This window comes from Heloderma suspectum, chromosome 3 (genome assembly GCF_057233095.1).
Source record: "Heloderma suspectum isolate Gila_16-S chromosome 3, 16-S_ref, whole genome shotgun sequence".
NCBI lineage: Eukaryota > Metazoa > Chordata > Lepidosauria > Squamata > Helodermatidae > Heloderma > Heloderma suspectum.
This window is the reverse complement of record NC_139460.1, coordinates 213,131,938-213,149,652: the sequence shown is the minus strand read 5'-3', so window position 1 is coordinate 213,149,652 and position 17,715 is coordinate 213,131,938. Positions and strand designations below refer to the sequence as shown.

The following is a 17,715-nucleotide window of genomic DNA, read 5'->3' as shown; positions in this document are numbered from 1 at the left end:
AGAATAAGGCAGAGGTGGGGTCTGAACCCTAACACACTAAACATCTCCTCTCAACCTGCAGTTTTCAGCGCAAACAGGAACCTATTTCATAGAAAGTAAAGTCTCTCCTGCTTTTCCTCCTCCTCTGCCAGCTAACTCCTGATATCTCTTTTTCTCTCTCACTCTAGATCATCACCCATATACTCTCTTTCTCTCACCCTAGCTCACTACCCGTAAACACATGCTCTCTCTCTCTACCCCCACCACATATATACACACATACTTCCTTACGTGCATACACGCATATCCCTCCCTTCTCCCCGCTGCAACTGTATGAAAAACCTCACTCATTTTTTTTCAAGATCCCTCCAAAATCCTGCCTAAACTCTTTCTCTCCCTCTCCCCTTCTCACACACATGCAGCCCCCATCCATTCAGACATATAAGCACACAACCCTCTACTAGCCACTCAGGTTGCTCTCAGCTGGCTCCCCCAGCCCTCACTGCTTTCTTGTTAATCTCCCACCCTGGTGGCTTCCCCCACATGGCATATCATTGCCCTTCCAAGCCTCTCCCTGTTCTCCCTAGCCCTCTGCTGCTTCCTTTAGCTCTTGCCCCCAGCTAACCAAGCAGAAATGACAGGATTCCCCTTTTCTTTCCCCCCTTTTTCTTTGCTGGGTGTGCTGTAGGGGAGAGCATTGACCTGTAGCCACCTGACTTCTTCATTTCCTCAGAATGCCGCTGAGCCCCATATGCTGCCCAGAGGTAATGGTAAACAAAGATGGTGGGGTCTGGAGGATTTCAATTTTTTCTGAAGCAATCCCAGCTGCTGGAAAGAAATTTTTTTAGTTTTTTTTTTTTTTAAGAGGGAGGAATAGGGCACCAAGAAAGGTGTCCGAGGGTGCACCACATTGTTTACCGGGATTAGATTATACGGCAAAAGAAAATTGCTGCATTTAAGATGTATTGGCCATTGCATATGGGTTGCAGGTTGCTTGTTTGTCAAGGATTGCACTTACCCTCTCTCCTTTTGGTCCTGCTGGTCCTGGAACTCCAATTGGTCCTGGAGTACCCTGCAATTTTAGGGAAAAATAAGTTTATGAAGTCATTTACTTAACCATATTTCAAACTGCACAAGTGCATAGTTCTCATGAGAAAAAGAACTGAGAATTGTTTTTGGTTATTCGGGGTATTTACTTAAAACGCTAAAGCTTTTAGAGTTGAGGAAGTTAATAGTTATATATAAAAGTAGGACGTTGAGCAGATGAAGTTTTTTTTTTTTTTTTTTAAAGGCTTTTCCTGGTGCATTAGATGAAACATTTTGTTCTCCCCGGTTCCATCCCCAACAAAGCTAAAAGCTGTAGCAAAATGAAGGCAATGCATGACCATACTTTTAAGTCTTTTAAAAGGGGTTGGGCAGAGGTAAGTAAGTTGGCATTACTCCTTATATAAGCAGCTCATCATGCAGGATGCCATGCCACAGGCAATAATGCAAATGTACAGTAACACAGGAAAAAGCATGAGAAGGACTCATTCATTTTCAAGTCCTCTGGCACCATTTATTAATATACACCACATAACTAGAGCAGGGAAACAGGAAATCTAATGAGGGTGCTCTGTTTTCAGCTCAAAAGCATTTTCTCTTTTATATTTAAGTCCTGCTAAAATTAATGTAGACCTTGCCATATTAACTAATTAAACAAACAACGACACGATCTAGCTTCTGGAATAGTTTATAAAATCAGAGTAGTTCAGCTTTTCTTGGACTATATTGAATATTTGAACGCTCCCCCATGAAATGACATTCTTGGCACATATGAAAACGCAATGTTGGGAAGAAAAGTTCAGTCTAGGCTTTGTCCTGAAATGCTGCTTTAGAATAAATAAATGAATATGTTGTTGTTGTTGTTGTTGTTGTTCAGTCGTTCAGTCATGTCCGACTCTTCGTGACCCCATGGACCATAGCACGCCAGGCCTTCCTGTCCTGCGCTCTCTCCCGGAGCGTGCTCAAGTTCATATTCATTGCATCGGTGATGCTATCTAGACATCTCATCCTCTGCCGTCCCCTTCTTTTGCCTTCAATCTTTCCCAGCATCAGGGTCTTTTCCAGGGAGTTTTCTCTTCGCATTAGGTGGCCAAAATATTGGAGCTTCAGCTTCAGTATCTGTCCTTCCAATGAGCACTTAGGGTTGATTTCCTTTAGGATGGACTGATTTCACCTCCTTGCAGTCCAGGGCACTCGTAAGAGTCTTCTCCAGCACCACAGTTCAAAAGCATCAATTCTTCGGCGCTCAGCCTTCCTTATAGTCCAGCTCTCACAGCCATACATTACTACTGGGAAAACCATAGCTTTGATTAGACGGACCTTTGTCGGCAAGGTGATGTCTCTGCTTCTTACTATGCTGTCTAGGTTGGCCATAGCTTTCCTCCCCAGGAGCAAGCGTCTTTTAATTTCATGGCTACAGTCACCGTCTGCGGTGATCTTGGAGCCCAAGAAAGTAAAATCTGTCACTGCTTCCATTTCTTCCCCTTCTATATGCCAGGAAGTGATGGGGCCAGATGCCATGATCTTCGTTTTTTTAATGTTGAGTTTCAAACCAGCTTTTGCACTCTCCTCTTTCACCCTCAACAAGAGGCTCTTTAGATCCTCTTCGCTTTCTGCCATTAGGGTGGTATCGTCTGCATATCGGAGGTTGTTGATAATTCTCCCAGCAATCTTAATTCCGACCTCTGATTCATCCAACCCGGCATTTCTCATGATGTACTCTGCATATAAGTTAAATAAGCAGGGTGACAATATGCAGCCTTGTCGTACTCCTTTCCCAATTTTGAACCAATCGGTTGTTCCATGTCTGGTTCTGACTGTTGCTTCTTGACCCTCGTACAGGTTTCTCAGGAGACAGGTAAGGTGGTCTGGTACTCCCATGACTTTAAGAATTTGCCACAGTTTGTTGTGATCCACACAATCAAAGGCTTTAGCGTAGTCAATGAAGCAGAAATAGACATTTTTCTGGAATTCTCTTGCTTTCTCCATGATGCAGCGAATGTTGGCGATTTGATCTCTAGTTCCTCTGCCTCTTCTAAACCCAGCTTGTACTTCCGGTAGTTCTTGGTTCGCATACTGCTGAAGCGTAGCTTGTAGGATTTTGAGCATCACCTTGCTGGCATGTGAAATGAGCGCAATTGTGCGGTAGTTTGAACACTCTTTGGCATTGCCCTTCTTTGGAATTGGAATGTAAACTGACCTTTTCCAGTCTTGTGGCCACTGTTGAGTGTTCCAGATTTGTTGGCATATTGAATGCAGCACTTTAACAGCATCATCTTTTAGGATTTTAAATAGCTCGGCTGGAATACTGTCATCTCCGCTAGCTTTGTTGTTACTAATGCTTCCTAAGGCCCACTTGACTTCACTCTCTAGGATGTCCGGCTCAAGTTCAGTGACCGCACTATCATGGCTATCAGGGACATTCAGATCTTTCCTGTATAGTTCTTCTGTGTATTCTTGCCACCTCTTCTTAATCTCATCTGCTTCTGTTAGGTCCCTGCCTTCTTTGTCCTTGATCATGCCCGTCTTTGCACAAAACGTTCCCTTGAGATCTCCAATTTTCTTGAAGAGATCTCTAGTCTTTCCCATTCTGTTGTTTTCCTCGATTTCTTTGCATTGTTCATTTAAGAAGGCCTTCTTGTCTCTCCTTGCTATTCTCTGGAACTCTGCATTCAGTTGGGTATATCTTCCCCTTTCTCCCTTGCTTTTCGCTTCCCTTCTTTCATGAGCTACTTGTAAAGCCTCCTCAGACAGCCACTTGGCTTTCTTGCATTTCTTTTTCTTTGGGATGGATTTCGTTGCTGCCTCCTGAACAATGTTACGGACCTCCGTCCATAGTTCCTCAGGCACTCTGTCTATCAGGTCTAAACCCTGAAATCTATTCCTCACCTCCACTGTATATTCATCAGGGATTCCTGAGAAGCAATTAAACATGCAAGCCTTCAAATTAAGTTTTACTAACCTACCAAATGAAACAGTGCAATCCAGGATTCTGCTGATTGTAAAATTAAGCAAAATTAAGCACTTAATTAAGCACTGTTTGGATCCACTGATTTCAATGGGAATGCTAAGCATTTACTTAAATCTGTCCCATTGAAATAAATGGGACTTAACTTTTGCCAGTAATATTAATGAGTGAACAACAGGTGTTCTGGCAAGGGAAGGGCTCTTTTGAAAGGGAGTTAATTTGGAACTTTAGTGCAATCTGTTATGTGCTGAGTCTGAAGTCACATTTATGTTCTGTCTTAGGAGTGGGAGACATGTGGTGCTCCAGATGCTGTTGGATGCAACTCCCATTGGTTTTAGCCAGCATAGCCAATGGTGAGGGATGATGGGAACTGCCGTCCAACAATGTCTGGAGGGCCACACATTCCCCATCCCTGCTGTGTCTGGAGCAATACTCTCAAAAGCTCAAAAACTCTTCCCCACATACTTTGCAGTCTAAATGCTTTCAAATTAGCAAGAGTAACCACTGAAACAAAGCTTATCCATTCATTTGCATTTATAACCTGGTCAGATCTGATCATTATACTGAAGCATGTGGAAGAAACACCTGTCCATTTTAACAGGTCCACATTCCACTTTGAAAAGAAAGCAAGGCCCATTTTTACTCAAAAAGGCATGGAGTAGTAGCAGTTCGCCTGTGCACCTGCAGCACCTGTTCTAAGCCCTGAAGACTCTTGTTACTTGCTACCTGCTCATCAATGCTTTCAACTACTTCTACATGAGTCACAGTTCAGTGCTCCAGGACTTTACCCAGTTGCTCTGTAGGCCTCAGCCAGACTGGTGGTTCAGGACACTACCATCTCTAAGTTCACTGAACGGAACCAGGATTTGAGGTCTGCATGTTTGGGCTAGATTAGCAATTCACTGATACTCTGTATAGTCTATCCAAGATCTTGAGGAAGGAAATCCACTTCCTTGCCCCTTTAAGGCTGCACAACGGTAAGATCAAGATAACATTACCACCCAATAAGGTTCTGCAAATCCAAGTACAAATGAACAATTCAATGCTTTTAAAAGAAGAAGAAAAAACGCAACTTGCTACAGGAATGTAGAACTGGAAGTTCTGTTGTGATTTCGATACTGAAGTTATGGGTACTGTATGACACAATATGAAGACCTTAATAGAAATAATTGTCCATTTTTTCATCCAAGAATTTTGAAATGTTTTGTAAAATGGGTTAATATTATTCTGCCTTTTAGAATGAGAACTTGATTTAACAGAATTCAAAGGCTGTTAACTCAAGATTGTTATTCTGAGATAGTAAAGGCTGTCAATTAGACATTGCCTATAATTCTTCAAGAGTCATGTGAATTTCATCAACCTCTGCATAAACCAAGATAACAACACTGATAGTGCTTTCATTATAATTTCTCTCACAAAGGTGAAAGAAAGTTGAGTAAAAGTCCCCTATTTTTGCCAGGTGCTGTTGGCTGTCCTTCAACTCACATCACTTTCAGATTACATGAATGTAAGCAAATGAATCAGGATTTGTCATCCAAGGATAACTGGCTGTGTGAACTGGTTGAAGCAGGAACAGAACCCAGGTGTCTGTTAAACCAATAGCCAGTAGTTCTTCATAGGATTAATAGAGCGAAACTCAAAATCGTTCCCCATTTAGCTGGTGGAACCATGGAACTGACACATTGACATGAAAGCCAAGTTTTTGACATGTGGCAAATGATGTTCAGAAGATGGCTCCAGGTTTTACTCCCCTGTGTGTGAAAAGCATCCCAGGCTGTAGTGCAGGGATGGGCAACATTTTTTCTGTCAAGGGTCACATTTTAACATGCATAATCTGTTGTGTGTTGGGGGGGTAGAGCCAAAAATCAGTGGGTCAGCCCTCTTCTTTTTCTTCCACACCCTTTTCTCTTTCTGCCACTCCCTTTAATCTCTCCCCCCTCCTTCCTCTGCAGTGGGGTGCCAAGGAAGGGACAGCTTGATTTTCCCAGAGGTATATATTGATTCCATCCAGAGGGCTTTTGAAATTAGGCTGAGGGCCACATGAAATTGGGCCTAGGGCTGCAGATTGCCCACCTCTGCTATAGCAAGATCAGGCCAAGGAATTGGCTGCAATACATTGATTGATAGTGCTTGAAATAAAAATGCAATAGAGTGCCATATTACAAACACTCAGAGCATTGCTGTGGTTGAGACAAGTGGAAAGAGATGCTTTATGCAAGCATTTCATGGTGAGAATAAAAGAAGACAGTGGACAGTTGATAATATGAAGACAGAGTTACATAACATTAATAATGATGACATGCAAAGGTTTCACCGATCATAATGTACAAATATTACAAATAAAGAGGCAGATTATCTTGGATCCATGTAACTGTAATGAACAACGTTATGGTTGTTCAGCATCAAAATGTAATGGCTTCACTTGTCCTTGCCTATCTTTTTGGAAAGACAATGATACAGATATGGTTATGGTTATGGGAAGACAAAGACAACAAATCACAGCCTTAGGGGATAGGAATGTAGGGTAATGGAGAACTGGAACTCACCGGTGGGCCAGGCCTGCCGTCTAAACCTGAAGCACCCTGGGCAGACAAGGAAGGGTTAACAAAACAAAAGGCAAGGAGGAAGGGGGTGAGGAGGGGAAAGGAGAGGTGAGTGAAGCAGTGACTGGAGACAAACATGTGCTAACAATAAAAAAACAAAACTCGAATCTCAAGGACAGGTGATGGCACTTACAAAGAAACCAACAAAAAACAGACACTGAATGTTACATAGGCTGGTTGCTTTAGGATGCTTGTGAGAATGCAGCAGTCCAACATACTCTACCAGAACAAAGAACTACATCCCCTAGATTTTGGAGAGCATTGTTGCTTTCTCATCCCATGTGGCTGAGCTTGTGATAGCAACAGCAGAGATAAAAACCATTCTTATGATGGAAGATGACCTGCCCAGCAACGAGAGTGATACTAAATGTATTTTTTGGAAGTAATAATGGTTGCTTTGAATTCCAGTAGCTTTGCTGTTGACTCTGAGGAGCCATATCTAATTGAGAAACTTCTTAAATAAAATGATCAACTGAGGGAGAATAATTGACTTTTTCTTCAAACATAATGTCTACTAACATTATAGTAATGCTCCAGGAGTTAGTGGTTAATTAAAGGGATGGGAAATGGTTAAAATAGATGATGTTCATCCTTTAAAGCCTTTTGGCACAGTTTACCAAATGTTACAGTGCAATCCTATACATGTCTACTCAGACATAAGTCCCATTGAGTTCAGTGGGCATTAGTCTCAGGGAAGTCGGTACCAGATTGCAGCCTTAGTCATATCTCCCATTGAAAACATGGAATGAGATTTAGGGATGGTGATCACATGGAGCTCCCATGTCCCACCCACCCCATTGTCTGTGTTGGGGAGTATGGCTGGCACAATTTGCATGATTGTGGCAGCCCCTTTTTGCACCACCACAATTGTACAATTGATAGCTCCCACATGGATGCGCCAGTTCATGCACTTGGTGCCTCCATGCAGTCTGTGTCACAAGCTGCTGGTGGCCCAACATGCTCTCATTAACACGAGAGTTCTTCTTTGAACATCCATTGAAGCAGAGCTTTTATTAGTTAAATGTAAAGATGCCTTGATGGAATGTTCAAGCACAAAGATGACGGAAATGCTTCACAAGCCTTCACTTGGTTATAGGGCAAAATGGTCTCTTTGTAATTAGAAATTAAAGAAGTGGGCATGACAAAAGAAGAATAGTAGAGTAGAGAACAGTATTTTAAACGTTGGATCTCCTTCACCTTTCTTGTCAAGGGAAATTTAGCATTTTAGGTATATTTACATACAAGTTTTCATATGTACCACAAAGCAGGCCACTTTCATCCAGTCAGTTCAATGGAGTCCATGAAAACTGTGATGTGGATGCACATTCTAGTGTGCATCCTCATTGACCATGTGATTGTATTTGCTATTCTTCATTGAATTCATTGGGTTTGTGCTACTAATAGAGGTAGAAATAGAATGTAAGGGGTCTTTCCTAATGAACTTGCTAATAATTGCAAATTTAATTACATAAATATTTCAAACCACATTTATAAGGTAATCTAAAGTGCATCATAGGCAAAACTCTATTGAAACTAATGGGGCTTGAAATGGAAAAGGAATTTTTTGACTATGGCCATAGGTTTTTACATCTGGAATAATTGTAGCTATGGTAGCATAGTATCCTAACAAACCATAAATAAGTTTGGATTAAAGATTCGCTTTTGCATAGAATGTTCAGGAGGATTTATCATTCTTTCAATAAATATTTCATTAACAGCTGTGGGTCACTGCATAGCTCAATTATATTACATTATTCTTACTTACTGGAGAGACTATAGTTAAGTGGCCAAGTATCAATGGTTGCTAGGAGAAATGGGACTGACCTGATACCACATCTGAAAACCAGGACAAAGGACAGATCCATCCGCAGTGCAAAGTAGCTTAAGACTTAAAGGAATGCTGGGTCAAAGGAAGAGTTATCAAGCCTTGTCTAAATATATGGTCAGGGACAGGTTTTCAGATTGAGAAAGACTGCCCTAGACATTTTAGTAACAATAACACCCATATTAAGAATATCATGTGCATCCATTTCAATGTGGATTGTGTGGACATCTGTGCAAATTGCAGCAGCCAGACTGATAACAGGGACCAGAAGATCTGAACATATAAGACCGATTCTGACCTGCTTGCAATGGCTGCCTATATGCTTCTAAGCCCAATTCAAAGTGCTGGTTTTCACCTATAAAGCCCTACATGGCTCGGGACGACAGTACCTGATGGAACTCCTCTCCTGGCATGAATTGACTTGCACACTATGCTCTGCATCTCGTCTGAGGGAGGCTCGGAGGGTGACAACAAGGGAGAGGGCCTTCTTGGTGGTGGTTCCCTGTTTATGGAATAATCTCCCTGACAAGGCCCACCAAAGATGACATTGTCATTGTTTTGGCACCAGGTTAAAACTGCTGTGTTCTCTCAGGCATTTGGCAGCGTATAATGAGTCTCTTGATTATCTCTGGCTGATTGTTTTTGTTTTTAGATATATGTTGTGGTGGTGGTGGTGGTGTGTTATTTGTTCTCTGTTATTATGTGAATGGTTTAATATTTTATATAATGTATTTTAATGGTTTTTAATTTTTGTGAATCGCTCAGAGAGCTCTGGCTATGGGGCAGTATAGAAATAGAATGAATGAATGAATGAATCTGTTACATAAAGACTTTTATGTCACTTGGTGTAATTTTTTCCTCTCACCATGGGTGCTTCCAAATGAGGCTTTTATTGTGCAATTGCCTTGCCTTGTTCATGGATTTTCGTGGAGGTTCAAGACAATGTCATAATCCATTTTTAATCAGCCAGTGTTTTCCAACCACTGCATCTGTGGGTTTTTTTCCTAACTGCAAACAATCCGCAAACTGCAAATTGCAAACAGCAGAACAGGAGTGCAATTTTTTGGCAGGGTGTGGACACGAAAATGTGCAATTGAGGCAGGATGGGAAGAGTTGTCCTTAATAGAATATTGATATATTTATGCATATAATTTTTTGTTTTTCTCCCCCCCCCCCTTTGTTTTGTTTTCTTTTGTTAAAACCACAATAAATTTTTTAATTAAAAAGGGGTGGGAGGAGTTGTCCCTGGATAAAGGTGGATGATGTGTTGAGGATGGCCCTCCTTTTTCCATTGCTTTTCTGGTTGCAGAACCATTCATATCCTGCAAAGCAACTCCTTTTCTTTCTCCCAAAGATTCTCTGGGCTTACAAAACAGGGAGAGATCCCATTGAACCCAGCAGAACTTACTTCTGAGTACATATGTGCAGGAGCTAGCTGTAAGGCCGCACACTGCTTACTGGCGATTGATTTATTTTCTTTCTTTAAAAAAAAAATCGAAAGAACTCTCTGCTGGAATAGGAGCACTCTGAAATTGTTCAAGAGCTGCTTATTTTTCTTTAAAGGAAACAGTGAGGCCAAATTGATACATGGCTCAGTTTCTACTGCTGCTGCCTTTCCTTCTCTCTTTGAAGAAGCAGAGCTTGGAAAGAGTGAAAGGAAGCTTTTCAAATGTTGGGAGAAGTGTGTGGAGGTGGGGGCAGGGGTGGGGATGTAACAAAATCCTGCAGTTTCCTAGTGTGGCTATAAAACTGACCAGAAAATCAAGGAGCTAGTTTGAAATTGACCAGCAAAAGGAAGTCAGACTTTGCTAGTCAGGCTGTGAAACTGACTAGAAAAATTCAGGATGTAAGCCCCATTGCATAACCATGTTTACTCAGAAGTAAGGCTGCCATCCAATTACCCTGTGCTGCAGGTACTCTTTTTTAAAAAAATCAAACACACAAAATATGGGGCTAAAATTGTGCTGAGAAGGAGGGAGGTGTGGTGACCAGAATGATAGGAGGGAGGTGTGGTGACTATGAGGAATTAGGAAAGGGGAAGGGACAATACTGCCCCCTTGGCTATGTTGTGCTCACAGTGTGGATAGAACATAGCGAGATGCACACACCAAAAAAGCACTAGAGACCCCCTCGAAGTGTGGACAGTCAGTGGGAATTCTGCTTTTAGCTTACAGCTGAAGAGCAATGATCAGCAGCAGTAGCTCTCAGTCTGGAAGCACCCCATGAACATGGAAATAAGGCTGCCATGCAGAAACTGTGACGTTTCCTCTTCTATGTAAACCAGAGCAGGGGCAGGCAACCTGGTGCCCTCCATGCCTTTTAGACTACAACTCCCATAAGCCCTGGTCAGCATGGCCAATGATAAGGGATTATGGGAGTTGAAGTACAAAACTCTTGGAGGGCACCAGGTTGCCTACCCCTGAACCAGAGTATATTTTAAATCCAAAAATGATGACCTGCCTACTTTAATGCAATTCTTTGGCTAAATCTTTTTCTTGCCACTCAGACACTAGTCCTGATTGATGGCATATTAATGTGCAACTAGTTGCATGCAGTGCAGATAAACTGCATCCTAACTCAGGTATGCATTTGAATGCCTGTGTGACTTATGCCTGTGGTGTTCAATACAGCAAAGGTGTGTGTGTGTGTGTGTGTGTGTGTGTGTGTGTGTGTGTCTGTCTGTCTGTCTGTCTGTCTGTTTGTCTGTCTGTCTTTATATATGCAGATCTCCTTAGCTGGATTGGAGAAATGGGCTTCATCCAGTGATGGATTGGTGTTAGTGTAAAGCAATTCCACTTGCACAAGGCACTGTACCTGCTTTTTGCCAGACTCCCCTACCCACTGCTGCCCCTTGCACCCTGCCTCAAAAGCTGCTCCTGAGGGCTGAGGGACCCTCTGGATGAACTGTATTAGATATATTGTGTGAAGGACTGTAGCAGGTAGAAGAGTGCAAATCAGGTACCCCACCTACTAGCACAAACCCAATGTTGGATTCAACACATTGTCATGAGGACTGTGAATGAGCAAGCACAAAAATGTATTAAACTGCCAATTTCTGCTGTGCTTAAAGAAGATGTAATATATATTTTTATGTCTTGAAGCAACTAGTTGTTTGCAAACAAATTAAAAAGCAAAAAAAGAATACAATAAAAAAGAATGATGAGTGCTGCTTAAATCTTGATTGAATTAACTAGCACACTAAAGACTGCTTAACACAAAACCTGCGTAAGTTATATTGCCTTGGATCACAGACAGTCCATTTAGCTAGCAGGGTTAATTGCTGTCAGTGAACGTATTCTCCATGAATTTGTCTTAATCTTTTTAAACAGCCAGCTAAGTTAGTGAATTTCCTAAATTATTTATGTGGTTTGTGAAGTATTTCCTTTAGTCTCCCCTGAACCAAGTATATAAATCAACGTCACTGGGTGAATTTCACAGGAAGGGATTTCTTTTTATATCTACCTGCTCTCTCTGCATGCATGCATACATACATATATAATCTTGGTATTTTGTGTGTGCATAATACATGCATACCCTAAAAACCACAATACGAAGTAGCCTTGAAGATAAGAAATTCTTGCTAGTTCCTATGTGATAGCCTTCCTCAACTTGGTACCCTCCTGATGTTTTTGACTACAACGCCAGCGTTGCTGGCAGGGGCTGATGGAAATAGAAGTCCAAAACCTTTGGAGAGTACTATATTGGGAAAGGCTGCTACATAACATCTTGTACTTTCATCTCTTTGCATTTGGCATCACCTCTTTCCACATGCATGTATGCACACTTGATCATATTTGTTACAAGTATTTGCTCATATAGTGGTGCTGAATCTTCACAAAGCTGCTTTGCATCATAAATGATACCCCTGACTGGATAATTGTGCAAAGACAATAAAAGATAGGTCTTGAAAAGTGAGCCCTCAATTAATCTGGTGATGCATCCACATGATCAGTACATTCAAATCTCTATGAATGTACACTGGTGCCTTAAACAAGAGAGATCGAGTGTAGGAAGCAGGCTTCCACTAAGCAGCTAATGTGGATAGACATTTGACTTTGTATCCACATCACAATTTCCACCTGAACTCCATTGAACTGCCTGGATACAGATAGACACCTGGATACAGATGCACACCCCTAGCTGGCTGGATCAGGACCAGGGTATATAAATCATCATACAAAAGAAAGGAAAGGATATAATACTATACATCAGAGCTAGTCCTTGGAAGATATATTTATTAGGAACAATGTTCTGTTATGTACACATATAAGCAAATATAATCTTAAATTGCTCGTTTCTCTTTCTAGTCCAAATGTGTTTAAGGTCTCTTTCCTTTGTGAAGCTCAAACATTTCCACTTATATTGGTCCTGCAAAAAATGCCATTTTAGCGTGTTAGTACTTGGCAACATGCCTGTACTCTCCAAGTGAATTTCCTCTCTCAATTTTTAAAGTCATTAGTGTGCATGCACTGCTTTAAAAATATTTTTAAATCATGTCTTGTTTTTAAAAAAATCATAATGTGTTGATTAAACAAAGACATGTAAATTATCAGCCAAGTGTACCAGATGCAGGTAGCAAAACGGAGACTAGAAACAAGAAAAAAACAATAACACAAATGCACAAGATGAGCTTTCAGCAATGACAAGCTGCAGGTGATGTAGTTTGTCAGTTTTCTCCTTTGGAGGTTGTTCATGTGAGCTTTTGAACAACCAGATCGCTTCATAGAATCATAGAATCAGAATAGTAGGGTTGGAAGGGGCCTACAAGGCCATCAAGTCCAACCCCCTGCTCAATGCAGGAATCCAAGTCAGAGCATCCCTGACAAATGGCTGTCCAGCCTCGTCTTGAAGGCCTCCAGTGTGGGAGAGCCCACCACCTCCCCAGGTAATTGGTTCCATTGTCGTATTGCTCTTACAGTCAGGACGTTTTTCCTGATGTTCAGCCAGAATCTGGCTTCCTGTAACTTGAGCCCATTATTCCGTGTCCTGCACTCTGGGATGATCAAGAAGAGATCCTGGCCTTCTTCTCTGTGACAACCTTTCAAGTACTTGAAGAGTGCTATCATATCTCCCCTCAGTCTTCTCTTCTCAAGGCTAAACATGTCCAGTCTTTCAGTCTCTCTTCATAGGGCTTTGTTTCCAGTCCGCTGATCATCTTTGTTGCCCTCCTCTGAACCCTCTCCAGTTTGTCTGCATCCTTCTTAAAGTGTGGTGCCCAGAACTGGCCACAGTACTCCAGATGAGGCCTAACCAGTGCTGAGTAGAGGGGAACTAGTACTTCCCGGGATTTGGAAGCGATGCTTCTATGAATGCAGCCCAAAAGAGCACTGGCCTTTTTTGCATCCACATCACATTGTTGGCTCATATTCAGCTTGTGATCGACAACAATTCCAAGATCCTTCTCGCTTGTAGTGTGGTTGAGCCACGTATCCCCCATCTTGTAACTGTGCATTTGGTTTCTTTTTCCTAGGTGCAGAACTTGGCATTTGTCCCTATTAAATGTCATTCTGTTGTTTTCTGCCCAGCGCTCCAGTCTATCCAGATCACTTTGAATTTTGTTTCTTTCTTCCAAAGTATTAGCTATCCCTCCCAATTTTGTGTCATCTGCAAATTTGATCAGCATTCCCTGCAGCTCCTCCTCCAAGTCATTAATAAAAATGTTGAAGACCACTGGGCCCAGGACTGAGCCCTGCGGTACCCCACTCGTTACCTCTCCCCAGCTTGAGAAGGTCCCATTGATAAGCACTCTTTGAGTCCGATTCTGTAGCCAACTGTGGATCCACTGGATCGTTGTTTCATCTAGCCCACTTTGAGCTAGTTTGCTCATCAGGATATCATGGGGCACTTTGTCGAAAGCTTTGCTGAAGTCGAGGTATATGATGTCTACAGCATTCCCACGGTCCACAAGGGAGGTTACTTGATCAAAAAATGTGATCAGATTTGTCTGGCAGGACTTGTTTTTGACAAATCCATGTTGGCTTCGAGTAATCATGGCATTGTTGTCAAGGTGCTTCCAGATGGATTGCTTTATGATCTGCTCCAGAATTTTCCCAGGGATTGATGTCAGACTGACTGGTCTGTAGTTCCCCGGTTCCTCCTTTTTACCCTTTTTGAAGATAGGGACAACGTTAGCCCTCCTCCAGTCATCTGGCACTTCCCCCGTCCTCCATGATTTCTCAAAGAGAATAGACAGAGGTTCTGAGAGTTCTTCTGCCAGTTCCTTTATGACTCTAGGATGCAGTTCATCTGGCCCTGGAGATTTTAACTCATTCAAAGTCATTAGGTGTTCCTTGACCATATGCCTGTCGATCTCAAGCTGCAATCTTGCCCCTTCAGCCTGCACTTCGCCTTTGCCAGGGGGGTCATAGACCCTCTTTGGGAGAAGACTGAGCCAAAGTAGGAATTGAGCACCTCTGCCTTTTCTTTGTCATCTGTTATCGTTTTGCCATCCTTATTTAATAGCTGAACCACCATTTCTTTCCTCTGCCTTTTACTATGCACGTAGCTGAAGAAAGCCTTTTTGTTGTTTTTAAGATCCCTTGCTAACCTCAGCTGATTCTCAGCTTTAGCCTTTCTGACACCATCCCTGCAATTCTGTGCTATCTGCCTGTACTCTTCCTTTGTTACTTGGCCTTCTTTCCACTTCCTATATGTGTCCTTTTTTGTTTTCAGGTCATCCCTAAGCTTTTTGTGAAGCCACATTGGCTTCTTCTTTTGTCTTCCACCTTTTCTTCTTGTTGGAATTGCTTGTGATTGTGCCGAGAATTTCCTTTTTTAAAAGCTCCCACCCATCTTGGACTCCTTTTCTCGCTAGCATCGCTTGCCATGGGACCTTACTGATCATTGTTCTGAGTTTATGAAAATCAGCTTTCCTAAAATCCAGGGTACGCGTTTGATTACACTCAGCTTTTGCTTCCCTTAGAACCAAGAACTCAAGTACAACATGGTCGCTTTCCCCCAGAGTTCCTGTAACTGCTACTTTATCCACTAAGTCATCTCTGTTGGTTAGGATCAAGTCAAGGATAGCCGATCCTCTAGTTCCTTCCTCTACTTTCTGTAGGAGGAAGTTATCCGCCACACAAGTCAGGAATTTCCTGGAGGGGCCATGTTTTGCAGAATTTGTCTCCCGACAAATATCGGGGAAATTGAAGTCCCCCATTACTACTACATCATGCTTCCTTAAAACATTGGCTATTTGCTTTTCAAAAGTTTCATCCTTGTCTTCTCCTTGATTGGGTGGCCAGTAGTAGACTCCGACCACCAGGTTCCTTTTATTCTTTGCTCCATTTATTTCAACCCAGATGCTCTCGATGGGGCTACCAAGCTCCTCCTCCTGTATTTCTGTGCAGAGATATGTATTTTTCACATACAGTGCAACCCCACCTCCCTTTCTGTTCCTCCTGTTCTTTTTGAACAAGTTATATCCTTCAATTGCTGTATTCCAGTCATGAGAGTCATCCCACCAAGTCTCAGTTATACCTATCAGGTCATAATTTCCCTCTTGTATTAAGAGTTCAAGTTTGTTCTGTTTGTTTCCCATACTCTGGGCATTAGTATATAGACATCGAAGACCATGTGCTTCATAGTCTGGCTTTCTTCCTACATGTGTCTGAAGACTATTATTGGGCACTATCAGAGCTGTTCTCTCCATTGCAGTGCATGCGCCTATGTCCATTGTTACCCCCAACATTACATCTCCCTTCCCCGTAGGATTCAGTTTAAAGCCCTCCTGATGAAGTTCTTCATGCTGTGTCCAAACACATTCTTCCCATCCTTTGTGAGGTGCAACCCATCCCTAGCCAACAGCCCATCTTCCAGGAAGTATAGCCCGTGGTCCCAGAATCCAAATCTCTCTCGTCGGCACCACCTTCGTAGCCAGTCATTCACCCGGAGTATTTTTCGTTCCCTTTCTATCCCTCTTCTAACTACTGGAAGGATGGATGAGAAAACTATCTGGGCCCAAAAGTTCTTGAGCTTCCTTCCCAAAGCTTCAAAGTCTGACGTGATCTCTTCGTAGCTCCGCTTGGCGGTATCATTTGTTCCCACATGGATGAGAAGAAAGGGATAGCTGTCAGTGGGCTTTATGAGTGCAGGCAACCTTTCAGTCACGTCTCTAATCTATCCTCCCGGGAGACAACATACCTGGCGAGTCCATGGGTCTTCGCGACATACTTGGGTCTCGATCCCACGCAACAAGGAGTCTCCCACTACTACCACTCTTCTCTTCTTCTTCTTGTAGGCCTGGGTTTCATCACCTCTGTTTGACTGACCTTTAGCCTCTTGCTCACTCTCATGCAGGTTTCCCTGTGATTCTTCCTCTGCAGGCTGTCCTCCAGTCTCATCCGCAAGTACCTGGAATCGGTTCCACAGCTCCACTGCTTCCACTGCTTCCACCCTATCCATTTTATTTTGATATCTAGCATTCTTAATACCATGGAAATTCCACTACAATAGGGTTGAACATATAGCCCATAGTCCAGATATGGATAATAGAGCTGATCATGTCCTTCCTGTATCATCCAGGCCCATGTTTATCTTATTGAGTTTCCATCCCCATTTCATTGCTCTGCTATCACCAAACACTTCACCATTAGTACAGGTGGCAGGGAAGGCAGGGCACATGCAATCCGGTGAGTATCAGTGGGGTTGCAGGAAGCAGGGCAGCTGCATAGTGATATATGATCAGGCTTCATCTCTACAGCAAGCACACATACCATTGGCTTACAAATTCTGCCACAGGCAGTGGAAATTGCCAAGTTGGGGATTTTGCAGTCTGGTTGCCACTCACCATGCAATATCTTTTTGGGGCCCATGATGGTGTTGATTCCATCTGTATGGTATAGTGCAGGGATGTGCAACCTCTGTTCCACAGGCCTAATGCAGCCCATGGAGGTTCCACATCCAGTCCACAGAGCCTCCATGAGTTCCTCCAGGTGGCAGGCTTTGAAGGCCAGGCCTCATCCCAGGCAGAAATCCTCTGTGGATGTGGTTAGTGGGGGACTCAGCTGCTACTGGGAGGAACAGCTGCTCCTCCCAGTACTGGCCGGAGATGACATTCCTCCCAGTGCCAGCCAAGTGCTTTTTGTACAGTGCCTGCTGCTTGAAGCTGGGGACAGGGAGATGACATCAGTGGGTATGGCTATATCCACTGATGTCATCCAGCCCACAGAGGGCCTTTCAGCCCCTTCCCCCCACAACCCCTGGTATAATGTAATATCTAAGTGTGTGAGCTGTCAGCCAGAAGGTCCCCAGTTCAAATCTCATCTCAGCTATGAATGTATAAGTTGGCTTTAGAT

The 17,715-nt window shown here is 42.8% G+C and overlaps 1 protein-coding gene across 2 annotated transcripts in view; it reads right to left on the bottom strand.

The window, feature by feature from the left end:
• The window catches only part of COL13A1 (collagen type XIII alpha 1 chain), a 253,449-nt gene that overhangs the window by 30,326 nt on the left and 205,408 nt on the right, over positions 1-17,715 (bottom strand). For both annotated transcript variants that reach the window (XM_084845463.1, XM_084845462.1), the window contains one exon: positions 998-1,051. In XM_084845463.1, coding sequence (XP_084701589.1) covers positions 998-1,051 — 54 coding nt within the window. The remainder of the gene's footprint in view (positions 1-997; positions 1,052-17,715) is intronic.